Source organism: Sus scrofa, chromosome 3 (assembly GCF_054392235.1).
Source record: "Sus scrofa isolate SSC_HxYL_T2T_F1_AM1 chromosome 3, Sscrofa_HxYL_maternal_Yorkshire_Landrace_v2.0, whole genome shotgun sequence".
Taxonomy (NCBI): domain Eukaryota; kingdom Metazoa; phylum Chordata; class Mammalia; order Artiodactyla; family Suidae; genus Sus; species Sus scrofa.
Window position 1 is genome coordinate 2051208 of NC_139385.1, and position 27755 is coordinate 2078962.

The following is a 27755-nucleotide window of genomic DNA, read 5'->3' on the forward strand; positions in this document are numbered from 1 at the left end:
GGACTAGGAGGGACCACCCCGGCGGCCGGTGCCCACCACACCCAGCCCCGAGCTGCCGGCCCGGCCGTGGGCGCGCCTTCCCGCAACGACGCCGCGGGGCCTCCTGCCCACGCTCCCTGCTCTCCCTCTGCCCCACTCGTGTTCTGTTCATTGCGGAATCTTTGTGAAGGCTCTTGGATGACGGACGGTCTGAAGGGCAGGCGGAGAACCAGTGTCACTCTGGACACCCCGAGCTTATTTCGGAGAAGAGGCCGCCCCTTGGCAGCGGGAACCCACGGCTGGCTGCGGCTGGGACCCGCCTCGGGCTGCCCAGGCTGCAAGATCCCTGAGTGAAGGGACCAACCAGCACTGGCTCCGGCAGGAAAGGCCGCGGCGTGAGAAAAGGGATGTCCGTCTCCAGCCCACAGCCCGGCTCAGAGCCACGTGTTTTCAGTTACATAGAAGAAGGGGCCGAACGGCTACCCCAGCACCTCCCCACGGCAGGAATGACTCCATATAAGGAAACAAGTGTGGCAACTCCTCACTCACTGGGTGGCCCCGAGCACAAGCCACCCCTGAACGGCCTCCCCAGCGGGTAAAGGCAATTCCTGCCGGCGTTCGATTTCCTGAGCCCTCTGCTCCCCTGCCCCTCCGCCTCGGCGAGACGGCCAGCGACACACAGCAGGTAAGCTGTTCTTCCCTCGGCAGGCCCGCCAGCCCAGGGCTCGTTCCCCGGAACCAGGGGGCTGGCTGGCCAGGGCATCTTCCTGCTCGGCAGGCCCCTGACCCTCGCGTTCTTAAACCATGAAAAATACCATGTACGAAACCATCAAAATTAAAATTCGATTTCCAAGGCTTTTTAGACTTCTGAAAGTATTTATTCACGCATCCAACAAACACCTGACAGCCTGCGGTGTGCTGGTGCTACGCCAGGCCTGAGATTCAAGCGCAGGGACGGGTCCGTCCGCCTGCCCACGGCTGACACCCGCAGGCCCCAGCTTAAAGGTCCAGACGGACACCGACCGTCCTCAACCGAGTTTAAAAAGATCAGAGTGGATCTACTCAGCTTTCCTCTTCTGTTTCTGCAACTTCTGACTTCAATGACCGGTTCTAGAGCGGCGTCGGGAAGCTGCTCTTTCTCCGAGCTGTCCTCCTTTGTGGGTGTTGGTTCGCCTCACCTCCCTGGTTTCACTGGGACGACATTCTCAGAATTCAAAGACGACCTACCTGCCCGAGGTGACACCTGCGCAGGGTCCAGTAACCGAGAGGGGTGATTCTGAATCCTGGGGCCTCGGCTCCGGCGCACCCTACCTTGTCCCAAGTCTCAGATCCCTTTGGGGACCCCGTTCTCAGGGGCCCGTAAAGACCACAGACAGCGGCGTGCAGAGGAGAGAAACACACCTGCCATTCTCAGCCCCATCTCCAAGACGGCCTGCTGAAACCCCTCCCCAAAGCGCTGCCCCAAAAGACGCGACGGGAGGTTCTCATCAGGGTTCCGAGGGTCCATGCTTGGACCTGGCGTTCACCCGACTCCCGTGTGGCTGAAGAGCGCAGAGGCACGCCTTCCAGGGGCACCACCATGACCAGGCACCGCAGCCGTGAAGGCAGGAACTTCAGGTCTCGGGGACGAGTCAGGCGGCATCTGCAGCCACACCACCATCCACCAACATCAGGAGCGCGTCTGAGCAGCCTTTGCTGCAGGGGCCTCTCCCAGAAGCCCTGGTCCTGGTCCAGAGCCGGCCCCACGCGCCGAGGCACCTCCTGCCTTGTGCCTGCCCACAAGGCACAGCTGAGCCCAAGGGGCAGAGACCAGAGGGAGCCGCGCATCCCGGGGGCCACTCCTCTGGCGCTGCAGACAAGGAAGGAGGGCCAAGGCGAGGCCTGAGACGCAACTGCCACGAGCCGGAGTGGAGACTTTTTCATGGTCTGGGGAGCAGCGGGACGGACAGAAGAGAGCGCATGGCCAAGACGACACAGAATGGTTTTGGTCTTTCCATCAGGCTAATAATAAACTTCTGCAGATTTGGAGGGGGGGACTGGAAGAGACCCAGTCACTGCTCAGAAGAATCAGAACAACACGTTCAACAAGCCCTCGGGAAGGATTTACCGCAGGACGGAGCAGAGAGAACATCAACGTGAAACCCTGAGCTTCGCAGGGTCCTGCATCCTCGTTGGCTAGACCTACGGTTAACTGAAAAGGCCAAGTGAAGACGCGGAGACATGGGAGAGCACAACGATCTCATTATCTACTAAGTGCAATACAAATGCCTGATCTTGATGGGAGAATAAAGGGCGTGCAGTAAAGCTACACAGAGAAACAAGGCAAAGTTTCTTATGTTCTATAATCTGTGTGCTTACCTCATAGGCAAAAATAAATTCCCTTTAATTAAAAATAAATACTATATTTTGGTGAAAATCACCATGCCTGCCCCCACCGCATTTTTTTTTTTTTAACATTCAAAATTTGGACCTCAAAAACACAAACAAACAAACAAAAAACAACCCACTCCTTTTTCAGTTAAACACAAACAAAAAACAACCCACTCCTTTTCAGTTAAACACATCACAGCCATGTTTCCACGTCTTAAAAATATTCTTTTCAGCATCAAACACTTCCAGACCCTGAGGACGCCTCAGTCTCTATCCCTAACACCCTGTCACCCGGGAGTGATGCAAGCAGTCACCCCTGGGTGCCAAGCAGACCGTGCCACTCCAACCCCCAGATGGAGCCCAAGTCCGCTGTGGGCCCTCCTACAGTCTGCAAGGCCCCCTTCCTGCACCTGTACCCGTCCCTCCTGGTGTCCCCGAGTTTCCTCTGTTCTCCCCCAGCAGCCTTTCCTCCCCACCCCTCCCTCGGCTCCTCTTCTTGTCCCACTGGCACTTCTCAGCCTCGGACAGTTGGCAGAAGTTACCTGTCTGTTTCCCACACGAACGGAAACTCGGGCAGGACAGGGCTGTTTTGTTCTGGCCGAGATAGCCAACGCCCAAAGCAAACATCTCAGCTGACTCAGTGGCCACGGCCTCTGGCTGTGTGTGCCCATCACAGCAGGAACCAACCTGGAAGCCCTCACTGCGGGCACCAGGCTGGCCCAGGTCATTGCTCTGACTCACGCTTCGATGCACCTCCCGCTATTCAGCGTGTGGTCGGAGGGACACGAACCTCCCCTGGCAGCTCAGAGATGCAGAACCCCAGGCCTCTCACGGCCCACTGGGTGGCATCTGCATGCTCTCCTGGCCAGCAGAGCAAGGGAGGCTTCTCTCAGGCCACAAGAGCCAGGCCTGGCTCTGCTCGTCCTGGCAGCAGGTGCACAAGCCCGTCTTTCATCATCGAACTGCCCGCAAAAGAGAGAGAACACCAATTTACACCAGGGCCGGGGGAATAACCACCCCATCTCAAGCTCCTCTCTCCCGCCCCCAGCCCAAGCAGAGGCCAGAGCACAGGACCTGCACCGGCCCAAGCAGAGGCCACAGCACAGGACCTGCACCATCGGCCCACAGGACAGAGGGCGGAGGAGGGCCTGGGGGCCCCGCACAGGGTCCTGCCCAGAGCACAGGAGCGAAGACACCAGAGAGAAGGCAGCTCCCTCAGCAGACACTGGTGTGGTCACTCTACTTCCAGAAGCAGGGGGCGGCCTTACTAGAAACGTCTGAGAAAGCGCACGCTGGAGTCCCGCACAGCACACGGGGGAAGGAGGAGGAAAGCAGACCCTGCGGCCTGGTGGCTGCCGTGGACAGGCAGGCACCAAGCAGTCAAGACAGCGGAAAGGAAGGAGCCTTGGAGGTGTTTCCGTTCCAATGCAACATTCCCAACACGCTCTTAAAAATAATACGACTCGGAGTTCCCGTCGTGGTGCAGTGGTTAACGAATCCGACTGGGAACCATGAGGTTGCAGGTTCGGTCCCTGCCCTTGCTCAGTGGGTTAACGATCCGGCGTTGCCGTGAGCTGTGGTGTAGGTTGCAGATGCGGCTCGGATCCAGCGTTGCTGTGGCTCTGACGTAGGCCGGCGGCTACAGCTCCGATTCAACCCCTAGCCTGGGAACCTCCATATGCCACGGGATCGGCCCAAGAAATAGCAACAACAACAACAACAACAACAACAACAACAAAAAGACAAAAAGACAAAAGACAAAAAAAAAAATAATAATAATACGACTCTTTAAAAACACCGGCTATTTCCCAATCTCTGGCATCTGAGTGGCAAAAAATGGTCATCAGCCCCCAACGAGATATGACGATGATTATAAAAATGCGACGAATCTTCACATAGGTTTGTTTAAAGACGAAGACGCAGAAGTCACACAAAGTCGAAAAGAAGGGCTTCATCAAAAGCAGAACAATGATAACAAAATAAACCCTCGAAATGATCCTCAAGGCCGCCAGGACGCGCCAACCAAAACCACGATGTCTGTTAAAACAAAAAAGAAAAAGAGGGGTTCCCGTCGTGGCTCAGCAGCAACAAACTGCTAGTGTGCATGAGGATGCACACTCACTCCCTGGCCTCCTCCGTGCGTGAAGGACCCGGCACTGCCGCGAGCTGTGGCGTAGGCTGCAGACGCAGCTCAGACCCCAGGTTGCTGTGGCTGCGGTGGAGGCCGGCAGGTGCTGGCCGGCAGCTGCAGCTCCGATTTGATCCCTAGCCTGGGAACTTCCATATGCCGAGGGTGCGGGCCTAAAAAGACCAAAAAAAAAAAAGACAAGAGCAAGTGTCGGTGAGGAAGCAGAGAAACCGGAACCGCGATCCACTGCAGGCGGGAGCATCGGATGGCACCTCCACTTTGGAGAACAGTTCGGCTGTTCCTCAAAATGTAACCAGAGGCACCGCATGTCCCAGCAGTTTCACTCCCAGGAAAACACCCAGGAGAAGTGAAAACATGTCCCGACAAAACCTATGTCCACACCTAAGTGTTGAGAGCATGCACGAGCGCTGAAGAGGAAACGACGCCAGTGTCCACCGATGGGTGAACGGACACTGTGGTCTCTCCGCACACAGAGTAGCGCTCAGCTGTGAAGACAGGTGAAGCAGCCCCACGAGCCCCACCCTGCATGGCTCTCCCACCCGTGACGCTTGCAGTGAAAAGCCTGGGAGAAAATGAGAGCAGACCACACCTACGATGAAGGACTTGCCTCCAAAATACACAAAGAACTACTAAAACGCAACAAAAACCCAAACAACCCAAATGAATACGGGGCCAAAGATCTGACCCTCACCAAAGACAAGCAGATGGCAGGTAACCCCACGAAAAAGCTCAACACCGTAGGTCATCCAGGGAAATGCAAGTTAAATGCAAATGAAAACGAGATCCCTCGGGGCATGGCTCTCATGAATGGGTCTTGAAGTGGCTAAAATCCCAAGGGCAGACACCACCAAATGCTGGTGAGGGCGAGAAGCAACACCCGCTCGCATTTTCTGCTGATGAGAATGCCCCGTGGCGCAGGCACTTTAGAAGACGGGCTGGTGGTTTCTTACAAAACTAAACTCACTCTTACCATGTGATCCCGAGGAGCTGAAAACGCACGTGTGCACAAACGCTTGCACACAACCATTTCCGGGAGCTTTACTCGCAACAGCTCACACTCGAAGCAGCCAGCTCTCCTTCCGTGGGGGCCTGGGTAGACTGCAGCCCAACCAGACAAAGGTACATGATTCCGCCAGCGAGCAAAATGAGCCCTCGGGCCAGACAAAGACGCGGGGAAAGGTAAATACATACTGCTTGGCGACAGAAGCCCATCGGAGAAGCCTCCACGCCGCATGAGTCCAGCTCCACGACACTGCGGGCGAAGGGAAAATGAGGCAGACGGCCGAAGAGCAGGGGTTGCCACGGGTGAGGGGAGGAAGGAGGGCGGATGACAGGGTGGGACACAGAGGCTCTTCAGGGCAGCGCAACTGCTCGGCATGAGGCTGTGATGGTGGAGACGGCTGTCAAAACCCAATGAACTACGGTAACACAAAGACTGAGCCCCCATGTCAATCAGGGACTTTCTTATTTTTGTGGCAGTGTCTCCATGGGGAAGTTCCAGGGCCAGGAATCGAACTCAAGCCACGACAGTGACAACACCATATCCTTAGCCCGCTGAGCCACCAGGGAACTCCAATTACGGAGTTTAATTAATAACAATATATCGGAGTTCCCATCGTGGCGCAGTGGAAACAAATCCAACTGGGAACTATGAGGTTGTGGGTTCGATCCCTAGGTTACGGATCCGGCATTGCCGTGACCTGTGGTGTAGGTCGCAGATGTGGCTTGGATCTGGCGTGGCTGTGGCTGTGGTGCAGGCCAGCGGCTACAGCTCTGATTCGACCCCTAGCCTGGGAACCTCCATATGCCGCAGGTATGGCCCTAAAAAGACAAAAGACAAAAGACAAAAAAAAAAAAACAATAATAATACACCAATACTGGTTCAGCAGTATTAACCAGGTACTTAACCAATGCAAGATTTTACAGAAACTCAGAGGGGTATGTGGGAACTCTATTTTCTGCTCAGTTTTTCTGCAAATTTAAAACTGTTCTAAAAAATAAAGCTATTCATTTAAAAATGTTAAGTGAGAGAAGCCAGATACAAAGGTTACATACTGTATGATCCCAGTTACATGAAATATCCAGCAGAGGTCAATGCATAGAGAACAGATTAGTGGTTGCAGGTGTGGGACAGGGAGTGACAGCCTAACGAGTCTGGATCCTTGTGGGGTGATGCAAGTGATGGAACTGCACAGAAGTGAGGGTGACACAGAGAGAATGCATGAAGTGCCACCGAATTCTTCACTCCGAAGTGGTTATTTTATATGAATGTTACACTGATTATGAAAAAAGCCGAGTAAAAATAAAGTGGTCACATTAAAGCAACTTTATCTGGTTAGGCGAAATTTTGGATATCCCACAGAAATTCAAACACGGTCATCCCGATTTAAAGCATCTGAACTGACTGTGAGAATAACCACCCGACTCACTCCATCGGGGCCTCCTGGGGGGCCAGTGTCTACCGGCCAGAGGACCCTGGGCTGTCTGGGCTGTCAGCAGAGCAGGAGAGGAGAGGAGCCTCGGCAGGACTTCCCAAGGACTGGGTGCTGGGAAAAGTGGTTTTAAAGATGATCAGTCTCCCAAAGCAACAGAAATAAAAGCAAAAATAAACCATGGGGACCAAACCAAACTGACAAGCTGTTGCACAGCAAAGGAAACCATTAAAAAAAAAAAAAAAAAAAAAAAAAAACTATAGAATGGGAGAAAATAGTTTCAAATAATGCAACAGACAAGGGCTTAATCTCTAAAATACACAAACAACTTATATAACTTAATAGCAAAAAAAAAAACAACAACCCAATTGAAAAATGCACAAAAGACCTGAACAGATATTTCTCCAAAGACATACAAATGGCCAACAAGCACATGAAAAGGTGCTCAACATCCCTGATTATTAGAGAAATGCAAATCAAAGCTACCATGAGGTACCACCTCACACCTGTCAGAATGGCCATCATTAGTAAGTCCACAAAGAACAAATGCTGGAGGGGGTGTGGAGAAAAGGGAACCCTCCTGAACTGTTGGTGGGAATGTAAGCTGGTACAGCCACTATGGAAAACAGTATGGAGGTACCTTAGAAAACTATACATAGAACTACCATATGACCCAGCAACCCCACTCTTGCGCATATATCTGGACAAAACCTTCCTTGAAAAAGACACATGCACCCATTATATTCACTGCAGCACTATTACAATAGCCAAGACACAGAAACAACCCAACTGTCCATCGATAGATGACTGGATTAAGAAGATGTGGTATATATACACAATGGAATACTACTCAGCCATAAAAAAGAACAAAATAATGCCATTTGCAGCAACATGGATGGAACTAGAGACTCTCATACTAAGTGAAGTAAGTCATAGAGAGAAAGACAAATACCATATGATATCACTTGTATCTAGAATCTAATATACAGCACAAATGAATCTTTCCACAGAAAAAAACTCATGGACTTGGAGAACAGACTTGTGGCTGCCAAGGGGGAGGGGGAGGAAGTGGAATGGACTGGGAGTCGGGGGTTAATAGATGCAAACGATTGCCTTTGGAATGGATAAGCAATGAGATCCTGCTGTATAGTAGAGGGAAGTATATTCAGTGTCCTGTGACAAACCATAATGGAAAAAAATCTGAAAAAGACATATATATATCTGTATATCTGTGTGTACGTATATGTATTCTGAAAAAGAATATAGATATGTATAACCAAAACGCTTTGCTCAACAGAAATCAACACTGTAAACCAACTATACACGCCAATAACATTTTTTAAAAGAGAATTCCTACCCACAAAAGGATAATCAGTTTTTTCCAGTCTTTTCTGTTCTTCAGTAAAATGGTATGGCTTTCATCACAGGGGGTGTACTCAGGCCTTGCTTAATTCTAGGCATTTTATCTTTCTGTTGGTGTCACAAATGGGGCTATTTTTCTATTAGCAGAAAGCACACCCACTCATGCCCGTTTTTCTTCTGTACCCAGCCCCTCCTGTAACTATTTTTAATTGCAATAACTTTACAGATGATATTTCGGATTTACTCCCTATAATGTGCATTTTGTGTCTTCCCTTCTAGAAGATACTCCTAATTTCATTTTCCTTTATTTAACGGACTACGATCTCCTGGACATCACTAAATTATTCGATCAGTTGCTCTCGTCTGAAATAAGACGGTCTCTGTGGCGTTCCCGTCGTGGCTCGGTGGTTAACGAATCCGATGAGGAACCATGAGGTTGCGGGTTCGATCCCTGGCCTTGCTCCGTGGGTTAAGGATCTGGCGTTGCCGTGAGCTGTGGTGTGGGTCGCAGATGCGGCTCGGATCCCGCGTTGCTGTGGCTGTGGTGTAGGCCGGTGGAAACGGCTCCGATTCGAACCCTAGCCTGGGAACCTCCATGTGCCGAGGGAGCGGCTCAAGAAGACGCAAAAAGACAAGAAAAAAAAAAAAAAAAGGCAGTCTCTGTGCAGAGGATAACGTCTCCTCAGATGCCCCAAGCCCCTTCAGGCCCCCTACTTGCCAGGTATTTGTGGCCCCATGTGTAAGGGAGCACCCAGCGACCTCCTCTTCCGTCATGTCATTTATATAAAATAGGTCGGATGACAGGATAAGGGCCTAAACTATTTGGGGGAGAAAGTGACACGCAAGGAAACAGTCACCTGAGTGTTAATTATAAAACAATACAAAAGAAAACAACTATTTGTGTATATTCATTATTTCACTAATTAACCCCCAAAACGCTGGACGAAACTCAGGCTCGGCTGAAGACGTCCGTCTTTTCATCTATTTCAAAAACACCTACATTTAAAACTCTCCTTATCGCCAATACTTTAAGAATGTTATTATCCACAAAAATTTGTCAAAGACAATGTTACTTTGTCAGAGGAGTTTTATTTTGTACTAGACACTGGAAGGAGACAGGCAACCTGGTGGCTCTTAAAGTTACCAAAAACTAAGTTCCCACTTAAAATGTTGAAGATGCTGTGGTCTCTTCAGCAAATATTTACACATTCTGAAAATATTCAAGATTACAAAAATTCTAAAGCAAGATTCAAACCACAAATTAAGCTACAAAAAACCCCCCTGTAATTCAAAATGAAAATGTCCTGATTACTGCAGGAAAGTGCATAATGACAGAAGGCTCTAAACCATCACTAGATTATGAAATTATATTCCTTAGGACTCATACTATAAAACTACTATTGCCAAGGCAGCCTCTCAAATAACGTTTACTGTAGAAAGCGTATTTTTTTAAAAAAATTACAATTCGTAATTGTTCCATAGAAATAAGCACTGGGTATTTTAAACACTTCTGGGTTTTTTTTTTTGCTTTTCAGGGCTGTACCCGCGGCACATGGAAGTTCCCAGGCTAGGGGTCTAATCTGAGCTATAGCTGCCAGCCCACATCACAGTCACAGCCACAGCGACAGCCACATGGGATCCGAGCTGCATCTGCGACCTACACCACAGCTCACAGCAACGCCAGATCCTTAACCCATGGAGCGAGGCCAGGGATCCAACCCGCAACCTCATGGTTCCTAGTCGGATTCATTTCCACTGCACCACGATGGGAACTCCCTGATATATTTTAAAGATATGGTTACATATATTCTTACAACAAGATCATAATTAGCGCATGAATAATTTTACAGCGCGAGAGTGTATGGGTGTGAGTGTGTGTTTGCTTGAGTTGTGCGCCGTATCGTACGTGAGATCCGTTGCGACCGTTTCACCTGTACCAAGTATTCTCTGTCTAATTCCCCATCTACTGCCGTCGGCACTGCACAGGAAGAACTAAACTACTGCTGGAAACATTACCTCCATGTAGGCAATACGCCCATTTTTTAAAATTTACTTACTTTTTTATTTATTTATGTCTTTTTTTGCCATTTCTTGGGCCGCCCCCGAGGCATATGGAGCTTCCCAGGCTAGGGTTTGAATCAGAGCTGTTTCCATCGGCCTACACCACAGCCACAGCAACGCGGGATCCGAGCCGCGTCTGCAACCTACCTACACCATAGCTCACAGCAACGCCGGATCCTTAACCCACTGAGCGAGGCCAGGGATCCAACCCGCAACCTCATGGTTCCTAGTCGGATTCGTTAACTACTGAGCCACGACGGAAACTCCAATACTCCCATTTTTAAAAAAGGTGAGCCTAAGTAAATCACCATGGTCCCCAGTCGCCCACTTCCCAGCTGGCAGAGTCACCTGTCATCAGGGGTGGCCCATCTCAGCCTTCTCAGCAGCAGCACAGCCCCCACCATGCCTTCTCCAGTAAGTGTAAGGCTGCCTCAGTTAGCAAACCGGGTAATTATGTGAAAGAGGGTCTGAAAACCATGACGCCACCCCCCCACCCCCCCACACACACACATGCACACACACACATGCACGCACGCATGCAGCCACTATGGTTACACGGCACCAAGGAGGAGCCGGAGAAAGGACCGGGCTCACGCCCGACTCTGCAGGTGCCGCCCCAAGCCCTCTTCTCCTGGGATGTGCGGTGAATCAGCAGGAAAGAGCAGCCAGTGCAAGGAGCCCTGCGGCTGAGGACCTCGGGTTAGCAGGTGGCTGAAGAAACAAAGTGTCCTCAGGGAGGGGGACGGACCCACTCCTCAAAGGCACCCCAGAGGAGGACGAAGGGCTCACAGGGTGATGCTGCAATTGGCTGAAAGCACGAGAGGCCATTCACAGCTCCCGCCCTGGACAGTTTATAGCCAGAGAGGAGAGACAGCAAAGCGGCTGCTCTGCCCCATCAGCAAAAACTCACTTCCCGCTGCAGGCACGGGTGAGAAAGCAGGGCTTCGCTGGACACTGAGGTTGAGCGACACATTTACATGCAGCTCAGCCGTCTCTCCAGGTCCCAAACTATGGGGGGACGATGCTGAGTCCGGCTGGACAAGCCCCCCCACGTCTTGATTAAATTTCTCTTCGGCCCCTTCCTGTTCCCGGCCTGTTCCCGAGCTGGTGGTGTCGGAGGTTTCAGCGTCTCTCTCCAGCTCTGCAGTGTCCCTTTTTATCTCACCGTCCTGTTTGAGCAGACCCTGGAGCTCTGGCTTTGTATCATCTAGATGCTCATTCCAGCACCCGTGGGCAGCCGACTCGTGTTTCAGTTTGCCCTTTTTTCCAAACTTGGCTTGGCGTCGGTCTTTGGCATGCGATCCCCTGCTCCCCGCTTTGGCGGGCTGTCCCCGAGAGGTGACATGCCGTGTCTTCTCACCCTCCCCTGGCTGGCCTAGTCTTCTCACTTTGTTCTTTGACCTGAGGCCCGCTCCCCTGACACTGCTTCTACCTCAGCTGGCTTTCCAGATCACGGCCAGAGTGATGGGAGACGCTCCTTTCAACCCGCGTCTCAGGAAATGCAGGTGAGGAAAGAGGAGCACCGGGGACTCCCTTCTGGAATCCACCCAGAGCCCGGCCCCTCCAGCTCCGTCCCCACGCCCCGAGCTTCGGCCCCTGCCCTGCACGGCCCCTCGGCCTCCAGCGCTGCCCCTCCCTCTCCCTGGGGCATCTCCTCCTGACACCAGGCTCTGCTTCTCTGCCAACGGGAAGGTATCCGTGAGAATGTTCAGAACGCTGCTGACTCACCTTCTTTTTTAAACAACTTGACTCGGGCGGAGTGCGTTTACAACGTTGCGTTGTGTTCATTTCCGTTGCACAGCCAAGCGACCGAGTTAGACATACTTTTTCAGACTGTTTGCCGTGATGGTTTGTCACAGGATCTTGAGCAGAGTTCCCTGCGCTGTACGGCAGGGCCTCGGTGTTCGCCCGTCCTGTATGCGCCCGTTCGCCTCTGCGGGTCCCAGCCTCCCCGCCCTTCCCCCGGCCTGGCCACTGCCGGGGCCGCCTGCTCCGTCTGTGCTGACTCACCCGCCTTCCCGCTGTGTCTTTCAGGAAGAAGAGCTGAGGTTAAGAGATACATTACGCGGCCCAGGAATCTTCTCTTTTTTATCCCTGGCTGCAGTGCTTTTCAAATGTTAGGCTGGACAACATAAAACTGCCATTTTTTAGGTCAAAAGGGGTCCAGTATCAGAATTGCACAGAGTTCAATGTACATGTGTAATAACGTCCCTTTTCCTTCCTTGGTTTTTTCTGGCCAATTTTTTATATTCGGAGGTAAAGCATAAAAGCACACACATCTATGAACACCCTGCCCCACGCTCTCACAGTGCCCCCCCCCCACGGATCCTGGAAACTCAGACAGCAGGGCAATTCTGCTGGAAGCTCTGCAGTCCTCTAGAGTCACCTTGGCCTGGAAGGCGGGGCCAGGTCTGGCCCAGGCTCTGCCCGCGCCCGTCCGTCACTCCCACAGAGCTTGTCCCTGCCCGCGGTTTCTCCCTTGCCGAGCAGTGCCCTCTCATCACGTCTCGTCCCTCAGGATGCCGGATGCTCTCAGCTGCAGGTTGCACAGCTCCCCGCCGATTACAGAGACAGAGCACGGGGCTAATGGCAGCTCAGCCCAGAGGAGAAGGAGCACTGCCTCGGTCTTTGCCCTATCACAGCATCGGGGAATCTGGCAGCAAATTAATTCACTCCAAAAGGTGCTGAGTAGACGGAGGGCTACAGTCTGCGCTGCTCCACAGAACACTGAGCCCAAGGGGCCTGAGTGTGTCAGGGTCTCCGAAACAAGGATTTTCAGTGAGGCGAGTTCCCCGACCGGCGGGATGCAGTGCAAGGCCAGAAACCCAGCGACTCCAAGGTGCTGTCACACGCCAGTATCTCACACAAGCTGGTGAGCCAGTGAGCGTCTGTTTTCTACTCGCAAAGAGAAGGTGATGGGGTCCTTCGGGTACCACTACATTTACTCCGAAAATAAGGGCCACTTGGCTCGTCCCAGAAAAAGACCCCAGCCGATGTCGGATGTCAACAAGGGAGTCCAGCCCAGCAGGCGGCCCAGGCAGGTTCATTCTCCGTGGGGCTCCGTTTTCCTTCTGCTGCTCCCAGGTCCAGAGTCGATTCGGAGATCCAAAAAGGAGTCAGATATAGACAGACAGATGGAGATCAAAATACTGGCTTTCTGACTAATAGAAGCCAGACGGAAGAGTGTGGTTTTAGATTTGCAGCCAAACAGGTCTGCTCCCTGGCACAGCTGGACAAACACAGGCAGGCCCACCTGCAGCTGAGCGCCGGGCACAGACCACATGCTCGCTGAAGGCAGGGGAGCCACCGAGCCTGCTTCCTCCTCCAAGGGGCACAGGCGGGCACCCACGCCCCCTGCCATGGGAGAGAGGATGCAGGGCAGGCGAGAGAGGCCAGAAATGACTGGCCTGAAAAACCAAAGTCTCTCCCACCAGAGTAAAACCCCTAAGGCGGTTTCTGAGAGGGTCCAAGGAGGTAACAGAGCAGGTGCCCTAGACATGGAGATGAAAGCACCCACGCCAAGAGCAGGTGTCGTTCCTTCCGTGCAGAGATGGTCTCGCCAGGTCGGCGGCCCCAGCGCAAGGAGGCACACTTGGGTATTTGCGGACCTGCCCCCGAGACGACTGCTTTCAAGGAGACATCTGCTTCAGCTAGTTAGTATGTTCTGGTAGCTCGGGCGTGTTTGTTTAACAGCACAATCTGGATGCTGCGCCCGTGTGTACTGCTAAGAAGGTAAACCGCCAGGCTCGTGCGCCTCGGCTCTCACCAGCGCGTCTCCCGCAGTCGCCCCTCGCGCTCCCCGTCCCCTCGCCCCTGTCGAACAGAGCCTCCGACCCCCCGCTACTGGCTGATCCCGTCGTCAGGCTCCTGGGGAACACGCTTCTTCCCCCCGACCTAAACCCCAAGCTGTGCAACATCACCTCCTTGGCGGGAAAGAGCGCTAGGTGGCCACAAGAAGGGTGAGTGGTTCGGGGCTCGTCTCGTGTGCCAACAATTATAGGTGGAGAACTCGGTACTCGCAGAAAACACACAGTAAAAATCCTGCTCACAGGCGTTACAGAAAGGCCAAAAGCCACGCGCCGAGGCAGCGGTTCCCTTTTACCCGTAAAGGAAACCAGCAGGAAGGGGAGGCTTCTAAATAATTACTCCCCTTCCGCTCTCGGGAGACGTCAGGTCTTGTCTACCGAGATGCACAAAACTTCACCTTGAAGAGGGAGGCAGTCTGCGCTGCCTGGTCTGTTGTCAGCGACTGTGGCGGCTGCCGCAGCGCCTTCGAGTCACCGAGGACGTGGCCCGGGATGGTTACTGCGACACGCATCCAGCCAAGTCTCACCTGCAACCGGGGGGCGGTCCTGGAGGCCTCCTTCAGCCCGGCCAGGGCTCCCCTGTCCTCCCAGGGGTGGAGCCAGTGCGGTCCCCTCTCCTGCCTGCCCCCTCTGCTTCCCGTCCCCGCAGAGGCCAACCAGGCAGGTGGGCACCCCGAGAGGACGGACCGTCACGCACACAACGCAGCACAGCAGGCTTGGCTCAGAACCACAGGTGCGGCTTCCCATGGCCCTGGCGCCAGACCTGGCCTGCCCCGGACACAGCAGGGAGCCGCCCTGACCGCCCCAGGCAGGCGGCATCCACCGTCACCAGAGCGCTCGCCCAGGGGAAGGACGGTGTCAGGCCAGCACGGGCCGCAGGCTCAGACAGGACGCAGGCTCCGAGGCAGAGCGCTCTGGCTGGGAGCTGGTGCCAAGCTCAGGGACGCCATTAACCCCCGAGGCCTGGGTGTGCCCGCAACACCAGCACGTGTGCATCAAGACCAGTCTTCGCTGAGGCGAGGGCTCCCTGACAGAGCCGGTGCCCCGGCTTTTCGACTGGACCGCGAGACGCATGCCCGGGCTCCGCGAGAAGGGCTGCCCCTGTGGCCTGTGCTTCCTTAACCAAGGGCCCCTGAACAGCCGGCACCCAGAACAAGGGCGGCGCTGCCCTCCAGCGACCTTCCATCCACGCGCAAATCCTCCCGAGAGTAACGAGGGCCCCTTTTCTGCCCGCCTGGCTGCCGCACTTCCAAATCGCGCGTTCCCGACGGTTCCGCTCCCCAAGCCAACGCAGGAGCCACGGCTTCTCTAACCACTACACGGACTCAGTGCTTTCCGCTCCAAGAAACCAACGTACCTGGACCCACCTGAACGTGTATCCTGCTGTCAGACACACCAAGGTGTGTCCCTTCATGCACAAAGAACCGTTCAAAAAGGTGACTATCTCGCGGTCAGCAACCACTCTGCCTACGGCGCTCACTCGAATAGGGCGACACACTCAAACGAAGCAGCTGCGCCGACTCTGTGGCTCCTGCTTGAGTCGTTCCAACGTGAAGCAGACCAGCCTGTCTTTAAGGGATGGCACTGCCCTCGAGGGAATGCAACTGAAGCATCACAGCGCATCAGCGTCGTTGGTTAGAAGATCGCCCTAGAGCTACACCTCTAGACAGGCCTTCGGTTCCCATCTTCTGAAACCGCTCAGATCCACCTCCCCACTCTCACCGACGTCATGACAGAAGAGAAAGAGCAGCTCCCAACAGAGCGCCATCCAGCACCAAGCACAGCTGTATCCTGAACGGCAAGCAACAGATGAGCCAAGGGCAAACACTGCTCCCCGAGGAACAGATCGGGCTAAACTAACGAGCACGTCGACCCGAAAGCTGGAGGGAAAGCCAACCGCCCTGTGCTCTGAATCCCCACCACGGCCAGAGGGGTGTTTCTGGAGCGTTTTAGCCAATGGAAGATGTTGTTTTGTTCTCTGCCATTGCTAGAGGACCAACCATGTGTGCCCCCATTAAAACGTAAACTTGCTCACTTAAACGCCACGTGCCAACAAAGCAACAGAAACCCAACTGTTCTTTCAGACCCCAGAAGCACACGAGGCTTCTGCTCTCACGCAAACCCATGGCCGCGTTAAGCCCAGAGGAGTTTCTGAGTGCTGAAAAACACAGGACAGTCCTGGAGGTTTCTCCAAAGGCCTATTCACCTTAGCAAAGCATGACCCAGCAAGCAATTCTAAAAATAAGAATGACTGGAGTTCCCATTGCGGCTCAGCAGTAACGAACCCGACTAGGATCCCTAAGGATACGGGTTCGATCCCTGGCCTTGCTCCGTGGGTTAAGGATCTGGCGTTGCCCTGAGCTGTGGTGTAGGTATAGACGTGGCTCAGATCTGGCGTTGCTGTGGCGTAGCCCAGTGGCTGCAGCTCTGATTCGACCCCTAGCCTGGGAACTTTCATGTGCCATGGGTGCAGCCCTAAAAAAAAAACAAAAAACAAACAAACAAAAAAAAACCTATAAATAAAAATAATAATAATATAATATAAAAGATCTACAAAAGGTAATGTAATCTTGGTATTCTACAACAGAGGTTCTTAAACTGCAGTCCACAGGGCACAGGTACAACCACTCCTGGGCTTCGGCATGTCCAGAACACTCGTAGAATCTCCCTGCACATATACGAATTTTCTGGGAAAAAAAGTTCTGCTATAAAGAGCATGGTGACATGGTGTCTAGCGATCATGCCATCAGGACCAGCCCTGTGCACGAGAGGCTTCCGTCTCACTCTCACGCTCATCTCCAACACCTTTGCCTATGAGAACTGTCTTAGCTGACGGACGAGTGGATGGTTTTGAGAGTGTTCTCCTCCACCTGCTGAAACCCTATGTTGCCTTCCCAGGCCAGCTCAAGTCACACTTTCTGGACAGGCTTTCCCCAACAATTAAACAGCCCCTTCCCCACCAGCACTCAGCACAGATCTGGGTATATGGTTAAAAACGATGATGAAAGTGAATTCTTTTGTTGCAGTGCCAACAAAAGACCACTAATTCTGACACTCTAACTCTCCCCCAGGTTTTGAAATCATCAGTAAGTGTGTCTACAAGGAAGGCCCAGCTTTGTGTGGTTAGATGGTACACCCATGCGGTTCTGTGCGCGATGTCCAGTCCAGGCAACAAAGGACCTTCACGCAGCGAATGTTTCATTCACCTCCAGCTGGATGTGAAGTGTGGCGACTCAGAAGGCTCTGGAAATCACAGAAGAGGGAGTGGGAAGCAGGGTGAGACCAAGCCTTCCGCACAAACACTGAGGCACCTGCTACCCCCAGAGGCATTATCACACAAGTGCTGCAACATCAACCACATCAACTTTGAGGACAGCCCCCTTGGGAAGAGACAGACTAGCATCGCTAAGCTTTTAAAAATAAAGATGAGGAAGTCTTCCGGGTAACATTTACAGGAAGTCAAAGCAGCTAGTAGATTCCAATACTGCACTGCAGGGGTCGCGTGAGGCCAGCACGTTAAAGAAGCATACGATACGTTCAAGTTCAGGCACAGCTGAGACTGTGAAGGACGTGCCCTGAACCTGGCACTCGAGGGACCAGGATGATGAAGGGGTCCCCCGAGACCGAGGAGCTCCACGCCTGCCAGGCCCTCGCCCCAAGACCGAGGAGCTCCACACCTGCCAGGCCCTCGCCGCACAAGCCAGAAGGCTCCAGACACCACACAGCAAGATGTGCCTGGGAAACGGGTAGAAAGGAGAGCTGCTTGGGACCTTGGGACTTGAGGAATGACGTGGCAGTGCGTCCCCAGGCATCCTGACTGCCCCGACCTGTCTTGGACAGAGTGCTGCAGGCCCTCCCTCAAGCCGGAAAAGCTACAAGGCGGGAGCAAAGAGGTCCAAGAGTGGCCTGCTCCTGCAGGCAAGGACCGGGAAGAGGGTGGCCTTTCAACAGAAAACACTTTTGGCGACACCCATCCTATGCCAGCCAAATACCAAGAGAAGAACTGCATCTGTCATCCTCCGAGGTTCCGGTGAGGCTGAAAGGGAACCTGGCCTTCCACACCCCTTCCCGTCCCTCGGAGTCAGGCGTGTTCCAAGTGGCCCACCAGGAACCCACCTCCCATCCCTGCCTGGACACGCACCAGGGCAGTGGCGGCGGGAGCTGAGCCTCCACCCCCGCCCAGTCCCAGCTGGAAGGAGAAAGGGGTGGGAGGCTGGGCTGACGGTCACGGCTGCTCCCTCCGCTCCCTGGTGTCAGCCAGGCCGAGGGAGAGCTGATGCTGGGACTCCACTCAACGAGGCAGCAGCGTCAGGAACAGAGGGACCCAGAGTCAGGAGCAGGAGCGAACAGACTTATCCCCAGGGCCCCAGAGGAAGGGAGGAAGAGCACGGGGCCGAAAAAGCACTGGAAAAGCAATGGCTGAAAACATCCCCGTTTTTGCAAAAGAAACAAATGCACAGATTCAAGAAGCCGAGCAAGCCCCTAACATAATAAGCTGAGAGATGCCTACATCTAAAACATCATGACGAAACTTGTGGAAACCAAAGACAGAGGAAAAGGTCTTAAAATCAGCCCGAGAGACACGACACGCTGACTTGAGAGCAACTGGATTTCTCATGTGAAACCACAGAGGCCAGAAGGACGTGGCACGTTTTTCAAGGCGTCAAAGAAAAGAAGGGTCAGGTATAAATCGGCTGATGTCCTTCAAGACTAAAGACGACACGAAGGCAGTCTGGGGCAAGGAAGGCCGAGAGAGCGTGTGCAGGCAAATCCACCCTTAAAGGAAGGAGGAAGGGAGTTCTCCCGACAGAAAGGAGAGGCGAAGAGAAGGCCCAGAACTTCTGGAAGGAACGAACACAGTCAGAAGAGGGCAAAGCAGGCGTCACTATAACGAAGTCTGTTTCTCACGAGTTTCTCCGATCTTATCTGATGACGGAAGGAAACCAACCGACGCGGTGCTGGAAGCTTAAGGAACACTTAAGACACAGATGTCTTGACGGTGGGCACGGGAAAGGGCTCTAAGTGGAAGCAGAGCCTCCACCCTTGGCACAAAGCTGCAAAACACAGACTCCAATAGACTGGGATGAGGTGTGTACCGTCAGCCGAGAGCAACCACCACACACACGATACAAAGCTGGAACTGATATACTCAAAAATCAGTCAATCAAGATGGAACCTAAAACACATTTTTTTTTTTTTTTGTCTTTTTTAGGGCCGCACCCGCGGCATATGGAGGTTCCCAGGCTAGGGGTCCAATCGGAGCTGCACCACCAGCCTACACCACAGCCACAGCAACGCAGGATCAGAACCGTGCCTGCGACCCACACCACAGCCCACGGCAACGCCGGATCCTTAACCCACGGAGCGAGGCCAGGGATCGAACCCGCAACCTCATGGTTCCTAGTCGGATTTGTCAACCACTGAGCCACGATGGGAACTCCCTAAAACACATTTAAATAACCCACAGGAAGTGAGAAACAAAAGGAACAAAACCCAAAATGTAAAATAATAAAATGGGAGACGTGTGCGCTAGATTAATAATTACCATTACCTTAATGTACATCATCTAAACATACAAATTAACAGATCAGCAGAATAAATAGGTTGTAACAAGATGCTGTCTATAAGAAACTCACTTCAAAACAACTCTGTGGGTAGGTTACGAGGATGGAAGGCATATGTCGTGAAGGCACTCATTAAAAAAAAAAAAGTGGCTGGAGTTCCCATAGCCTGGGAACCTCCGTATGCCGTAGGTGCAGACCTAAAAAAAAAAAAAAAAAGAGGCTATGTCAAATATCTGACAGAGAAGACTTGAGAGCAAAGAACATCACTAGAGACCAGAAGGGACCTGACATAATGACAAAAAGACCAATCCATCAGGAGGACACATTAATCCGAAATGTTCACACACCACACAGGAGAATCTCAGAACACAGGAAGCACATAAGGATAGGACTAAAGGAGAAATGGACAATTACAGTGGGGACTTCCACACCTTACTCTCAACTACTAAAGAAAAATCAGCAAGGATACAGAAGAACCCAACACCACCATCAACCAACTGATCTACCAAACACATGCAGAAAACGCCACCACCAGCAGAATACGCACTGTCTTAAGTGCCCGTGGAACATTCACCAACATAGGCCCAGAGAACACACACCAAGATAGACCACACTTTATGCCATAAAACCAACCTCAAAACATTTAAAAGAACTGAAGCTGTACAAAGTATATCTCTGACCATAATAGAGCCACATTGCTCAAGAGCAGAAAGATAACAGGAAAGTCTCTCACCTCTTGGAAACTACAACACACTTCCAAACAATTCATAAGCCAAAGAAGCTATTTCAAAAGAAGTAAAAGTACACATGAAACTGAATAAAAAATTACAATTCAACACATCAAAATATGTGGACACAGCTAAAGCTGTGCTAAGGGGGAAATTTATAGCACTTAAAATGCTAACATTAGAAAAGAGGAGAGGGCATTGTGGCACAGGGGGAAAAAATCCAACTAGTATCCGTGAGGTTGCGGGTTTGATCCCTGGCCTTGCTCAGTGGGCCGAGGATCCGGTGTTGCCCTGAGCTGTGGTGTAGGTCACAGATGTGGCTTGGATCCTGCATTGCTGTGGCTGTGGCGGAGGCTGGCAGCTATAGCTCTATTTGACCCCTAGCCTGGGAACCTCCCTATGCTGTGGGGGCAGCCTTAAGAAAGAAAAAAATAAAGAGGAGAGGTCTCAGATATAACCCAAGTCAAGAAACTAGGAGGGAAAAAGTGCAAAATAAAACCAAAGTAAATTGAAGGAAAAAATAATAAAAAGCAGAAATAAATTAAATTGAAAATGGGAAAGCCATAAAGAAAAATCAAAGACACACAAAGCAGATTCTTCAGGAAAAAATAAGTGACAGTAGTCAGCCTCTAAAAGACTAACAAACTAAAAAGGGAAGACCCAGCTCTCGGCCTCAGCACCACCTTCCGAGAAACGCCCCCGCATGAGAGCCCAGGGGAGGAAGGAGCAAACGCGTGGGCTGAGCGCCAAAGGGCCACGAGGCAGAGGTCCATGAAGATGTGTACACCGCAGAAGCCACAGGAGCAGAAACAAGGAAAGCCCGGAGGCTGGGGATGCTGGTGCGATTTGTGGGCTGCCTGCCTTCTGTCTAGAACTCGGCTCAAAGGGTCTAGAACCTCTTTGGCCATTCTGATCGCCGCGGCCACTTTGAGACCACCCTGCTCGTATCAAAACAGTCCCCGTTGGGTCTTTGCCCTGGACCTGTGGCACTGTGGACTAGTTTTGTTCTCAGGTGTGGCTGGTTGGAACACATGCACAATAAATTATCTGCCCTCTTGGTGGAAGAAGAAAAGAAAAAGACAAAACATAAATGACTAATGTCAGGAAAGAAACACAAGCTGTGACTACTCTCACCCCTCTTACTACTGGAAGCTCTACTGCAGTGAGCAAGGAAAAGACATAAAGGCATCCCTAGTGGGGAAGAAGAAATAAAAGTCACCCTATTTGCATCTAGCATGACGACCTATACAAAAAAAATCCCCAAGAATCCATAGGAAAGCTCTTAGAACCATTAAGTATATTTAGCCAAGTCACAGGACACACGATTGAGACACAAAAAGCAATCTCATCGCTGTATGCTAACAAGGCGCAGGTGGAAACAAAATAAAACACACAGTCGATTAGAAATGTGCTGCAGAAAAGGAAATACTTCAGTATAAACTCAACAAAACATGCACAGGATCTGGATGGTGCTAAGTGCAAAATGGACTGCAAGACGCAACACAGCAGAAACGTCAATTCTCCCCAAGTTGACCCCAAGGTTTTTTTACAGCCACTTTTTTTTTCAGGCCCACACCTGCAGCATATGTAGGTTCCCAGGTTAGGGGTTGAATTGGAGCTGTAGCCGCCGGCCTACACCACAGCCACAGCAACGCGGGATCCGAGCCGCGTCTGCAACCTACACCACAGCTCTGATCCTTAACCCACTGAGCGAGGCCAGGGATGGAACCCGCAACTTCATGGTTCCTAGTTGGATTCGTTTCCGCTGCACCACGATGGGAACTCCTGTAGCCACTTTTTATGGCCACGGTGCCATTATATATTTCCACCAACAGTGAATAAGGGTTCTAATTTCTCCACGTGCTCACCAACACCTTTTTTGATAGTTGTCCCTCTTGTGGGTGTGAGAGTTGGTACTTCATAGTTCTGATTTGCATTTCCAAACTCCCCAAGTTTAATGCAAATATTATCAAAGACCCAGCAAGTTTTTTTTTTTTTTTTTTAATAGGAAAGCTTATTCTAAAACTTCTATGGAAAGGCACAGGCCTTAGAATAGCTCAAGCAACCTTGAAAAAGAAAAATGGAGTGGGAGAAATCATTTGATATAAAATCCGCTATACAGCTAGCTACGGTAACCAGCACAGTGACACTGGCAGAAGAGGAGACACACAGACGACTGGAATAGAAGGGAAAGCCCAGAAACAGACCCGTGCAAATATGCCCACTTGATGTATTTTTCTTTTACGGCTGCCCCGGGGCATGTGGAAGTTCCAGGCCAGGGACCAAATCCGACCTGTGCTCAAGCTGCAGCAACCCCAGATCCGTAACTCACTGCACCCGGCAGGGGATCGAACCACCACCTCCGCAGAGACAAGCCAGGTTATTAAGCCACTGCGCCGCAGCAGGAATTCCATGACCACCTGATTTTCAATGACGGTGCAAAGGCAAGTCTTTACAACAGAAAGCCCCAGAACAACTGGACGCCCAGAGACAAAAAACAAACAAAACCTCAACCTCACAACCTTGTACAAAATTAACTGCAGAATATGGATCAGAGACTTAAACGCAAAACATGCCACTACACAATTTTGGAAGAACTGGGAGAAAAAAAATTTTAGACTAGGTAAAGAGTTCTTCGACTTGACGTCAAAGGCATGATAAAGGAAAAAACGGATAAACTGGACCTCATCCAAATGAAAACCTTTTGCTCTATGAAAGACCTCGTTAAGAAGGACACAAGGCCAAGCTACGGACGGGGAGAGAACACTGGCACACCACACCGCTGACAAAGGAGGGCTCCCGGAATCGATAAAGAACGCTCAACACTCAGCAACAAAGAAACAAGGAACTAATTACAAAACGAGTAAAAAGTAGGACGAGACATGCTCCACCAAAGAGAACAGACAGACGGCAAAGGAGCACAGGAAAGAAAGACGTTCAAGGGCATTAGCCACTAGGGAAATAAATGCAAATTAAAATGGCACTGACGGAACACTCAACACACGATCGGAAGGGCTGAAACCAAGAACGGGGACAGCACCCAGTGCTGGCGCAGATGCAGAGAGACGACGGGGTCACGCACTCAGACATTGCCGGTGGGAAGGTAAAATCCTTCAGCCACTCTCACGTCTGGGAGGTTCTTATAAAGCTAAACGTGCAACCACCACACAGCCGAGCAACTGCACTCAGGCATTTATCCCAGATACATGGAAATTTATGTGCTTAACAAAAACGTACACGGACGTTCACAGAAGATTGATTCATAACAGGCAGAACCTGGAAACAACCCAGATGCCCAGGGTCTGGTGGTAAAGCCTTTCCCTGGGTACGACGACGCAGCAATCTGGAGGCAGAACTCCGACCGCGGATGCCAACGACTCCGGTCTAGGCAACTCTGCTGCGTGATAAAAGCCACTTCCAAAATATCACATCTTGCAAGGTTCCATTTATATCGTATTCTTGAAAGGACGAAATGACAGAACTGGAGAACAGATCAACCACCGCCAGGTGAGGGAGAGGGAGAGGGTGGGAGGGGCCATCCAAGGCCACACCAGGAATACGGACTGAAACTCGAACGTCCTGTATCTTCACTTTGGCTACGTCGTTGTCTTGGTCGTGATACGAGTCTGGTTTTGCCAGATCTCACCGTCTGGGGCAACTGGTTAAAGGGTACGTGGGAGTGCTCTATTATTCTCACAGCTGCATGGGACGCTACGATTATATCAAAAGTTTAATTAAAAAAAAAAAAAAAAAAGACCAGGTTGGTTCCCAGCTCTGTCACCTACGAATCGGGTAACTGACCTTATGCAGATTTCAAACCCTCTGTCCTCAAGGTCCCCACTGGCTAAATGGACAATGCCGTCTGAAACGCTACGAAAATTAAGTGCCATATATGAAAAGGCCTAGCACATAGCTAGTGCTTTAAAAACAGCCTGTTAGCACACAGTCTACCTGGAGACACAGATATTATTCCAAACATTACCATTCAAAAGTCTGCGACTAGAGCCACTACAAAGCAATTTATTTAAAAAGTCTCTTCCCAAAGTGATCTGTCCAAATAAAAGTGGGGGGGAGGTAATTACTAGTTTTAGACTGAAAGATGAATTGCTCACTACTTCTTGAAAGAGTCACAATAGACAAGATGAGTTTTTGTTTTTTTTTTTTTTGTCTTTTTGCCATTTCTTGGGCCGCTCCCTCGGCATATGGAGGTTCCCAGGCTAGGGGTCAAATCAGAGCTGTAGCCACCAGCCTAGGCCAGAACCACAGCAACGCGGGATCCTAGCCGAGTCTTCGACCTACACCACAGCTCACGGCAACACCGGATCGTTAACCCGCTGAGCAAGGGCAGGGGCCGAACCCGCAGTCTCATGGTTCCTAGTCGGACTCGTTAACCACTGCGCCACGACGGGAACTCCAGACAAGATGAGTTTAATATAGAACAACAATTAGTGAAAAAACTGACAAGGAAAATAGGATACTGGTTAACAAATCTTATTTCTCGTGGGTAAGGAAGTTAGTAAAAGTTAATGTTTATATGCACTGGGAAAAGTAAGATTCAGTTTTCTAAAATGGACATAAGACACAGATTGAACTTTAAGATTCTGTTTCTAAATGTTTTCTTGGCCTCCCGAGTTGAAAGAAACGGGTCAGTCAGCCGTATCTGTAAATTCTCATAACTTGCCTGGTTCAGAAGTCCAGAAAAGCCAAAAAAAAAAAAAGGAAAAAAGGAGTTCCCGTCGTGGTGCAGTGGTTGACAAATCCCACTAGGAACCATGAGGTTGCGGGTTCGGTCCCTGGCCTTGCTCAGTGGGTTATGGATCCGGCGTTGCCGTGAGCTGTGGTGTAGGTCGCAGACGTGGCTCTGGCGTAGGCGGGTGGCTACAGCTCTGATTCGACCCCTAGCCTGGGAACCTCCATATGCCGCAGGAGCAGCCCAAGAAATGGCAAAAAGACAAAAAAAAGAAAAGAAAAAAAAAATCTAGCTCTGTGACAGAGAAAGACAACACATGCACTTGACCCCAGAAGATGAGGGGAATTTTTAAACGCACAGTTGATTCCTTGAATCAGACTGGGCACCTAGCCTTTCAAGTTCATGAAGTACTGGGCCACAGCTCTGACTCACAGAGAGGCTTTTCAAAGAGGTGAAAAAGCGGTGTTTTATCATTCAAATTACTCTCTTCCCGTCAGGACCCTAAAAGAGCTATTTCTATCAAAATGAAATGTCCTACTAACAAAAACACCACGTGGGAAGGCTGGAGCGGGTTCCGACGCAGGCCTGGGGAGCGTGCAGCCCCGGGTTCCAGGTCTGGTAAGGGACCGCCGCTTCCTCGCCAAGGCCCTGGCTTCCTCACCGATGAAGTGAAAGCAGTGTACCAGTGGGTTGGTCCTACAGCCCTTGGCTAAATTTAGAGTCCTTGGGGCACCATAAAATCCCGTCTCCAGGGAGGCTTCTGGAACAAGCTTGCCTCTGCCTCGGTTTTGAGACAACTTTCCTCATACCTGTGATTTGGTTTCCCCAAAGTGGGCTGGAGAAAGCGTTGGGGAAGGGGCCAGGAAAAAGGAGAGGAAAAAAACTTTAAGAAAGAAAGAAAGAAAGAAAGAAATGACCTTATCTAGATACAGGGAGACTCAATTTTCTCTCGTCATCAGTTTTCTCCAGAATTCCTTTCTCTGCGGCCCTTTAGCTCAGGCACCCGGAGCAAGCACACAGAGGCTAGAACCCACACGTGGTCAACTCCAAACTTTTTTCCCCCCACAAACAAACTGCAAATGACAGAAATGGACCATGGGAGAGGAGAAGCACCTGGAAAGGAAACACCACCCAAGACATATATTAAAAACTGCGACGCAAGGACTGAATTTATATCCTAACGCAAACACAACAAGTCGGGACAATGCAAGAAACCTGAACACTGGCTGGATGCTCGGCCGTATTAAGGAGTTACTAATGTTTAGGTTTGATGAGGATATATCATGGTTATGTGTCTTACATGAAGCCTTATCTCTAAGCCACATAAACAAACATTTTCCAACGAATCTACACCATGTCTGGGATTTGCTTCAAAAATCACAGGGGCAGGATTATAGGTGAAACAAGATTGGCACTGAATCCTGAAGTTGTGGGCGTGGGTACGGTACTGTTTGTTCTCTGTCTCTACTCTGTATATGTTTGAAATTTTCCTAATAGTTTAAAAGGAGAGACTTGCGGCTGCCTTCCTCTCCAATTGACCTCGCTCTCAACTTACTGGGAGGGCAGGCAAGGATGGCACCCGGACCCCAGGAGGCTGGCAGTCCCCCACCGGGAGTCCAGGGGGGCCTCTCCCCACTACTAAAACCCCTGCCCCTCCAAAGCCCCAGAAGGTGTCCGGCTTTTCCGCTTCCATGGCCCCCCAAGTCCCCGAGAAGGGCGGAGGCGAAGCCCACTAGGTCGACGGGGAGACAGGGTGCGCATCCTTGGTCGGCTCCCCCAAAGCTGGGGGCACCTGGCCGCTGGACCAACGTCAGACAAAGGCGTCAGCCGTGGTCCCAGCCGGGCCGCGGAGGTACGAGGGGCCGCACCTGCGCGCACCTGGACGCACCTAGGCGCAGGTGTGCGGGCGGGGACGCGGGGAAAGCGCACCTTGAGGATGTTGTCGAAGATGGTGTCGCGGAACTCGAGCAGCGCCTTCTGGTCGAACTCGCGGCCGTGGATGATGCGCATCTGCTTGAGGAAGGTGGACTTGCCGCTCTCGCCCGCGCCCAGCAGCAGGATCTTGACGAGGCGCCGCACGGCGCGCCGCTCGCGGGCCAGCCCCGCGTCGATGTCCCGGCTGCGCCGCCGCGCCTCGCGCTCCGCGTCGCGGGCCCCGCCGCCGCCCGCCCTGCGCTCGCGAGCCCCGCCGGCCTCGGCCGGCAGCAGGCAGCGGCTGAGGGTCCGCACCACGCCGGACATGGCCGCTCAGGCCATGGACCCCGCGGCGGGCGAGGCGGCAGCCGGCCGCTCCCTCAGGCCGCGTCCGCCGCCGCCGCCGCCCCGAGGCCCGCTCTTGCCCGCCGCTCGGCCCGGCGGAGGGGCGGGGCGGCGCAACCCGAGGCCCGGGGATTGGGCCGGCTGCCGTCCGTTCGGACGGCCGCGCCCTCCTATTGGATTATGACAGGCCGAGAGGCGGGCATCTCTCCGGCCTTGGGGGCGGGGTCGGCGCCGAAAGAGGCGGGACCTTTGGGGTGGAGGCGCTTCTCATTGGGCCCCCCGTGCCGAGGTTCTTTCTTTCAGAATGAAAGGGAGGCGGGGTCGTCGGGGAGGCGGGCCGGCAGCCCGCCATAAC

The 27755-nt window shown here is 52.1% G+C and overlaps 1 protein-coding gene and 1 long non-coding RNA gene across 6 annotated transcripts in view; both read right to left on the reverse strand.

Moving 5' to 3' along the window:
* GNA12 (G protein subunit alpha 12) overlaps positions 1-27482 on the reverse strand; it is a 106704-nt gene extending 79222 nt beyond the window's left edge. For 3 of the 5 annotated variants that reach the window (XM_021086011.2, XM_085016000.1, XM_021086010.2), the window contains exon 1: positions 27071-27482. In XM_021086011.2, coding sequence (XP_020941670.1) covers positions 27071-27382 — 312 coding nt within the window. In that variant the 5' untranslated portion in view covers positions 27383-27482. Of the gene's footprint in view, positions 1-11263; positions 11870-12081; positions 16632-27070 lie in introns of those variants that run through there. The other 2 variants (XM_021086014.2, XM_021086013.2) reach the window with 2 other exon arrangements.
* On the reverse strand, positions 836-11257 carry LOC146404322 (uncharacterized). The gene is made up of 2 exons (XR_014839598.1): positions 4132-11257; positions 836-3811 (listed from the first exon to the last, which is right to left on the reverse strand). It is a non-coding gene; the product is annotated as an uncharacterized LOC146404322 (long non-coding RNA).
* Positions 27483-27755: the final 273 nt, after the last annotated feature.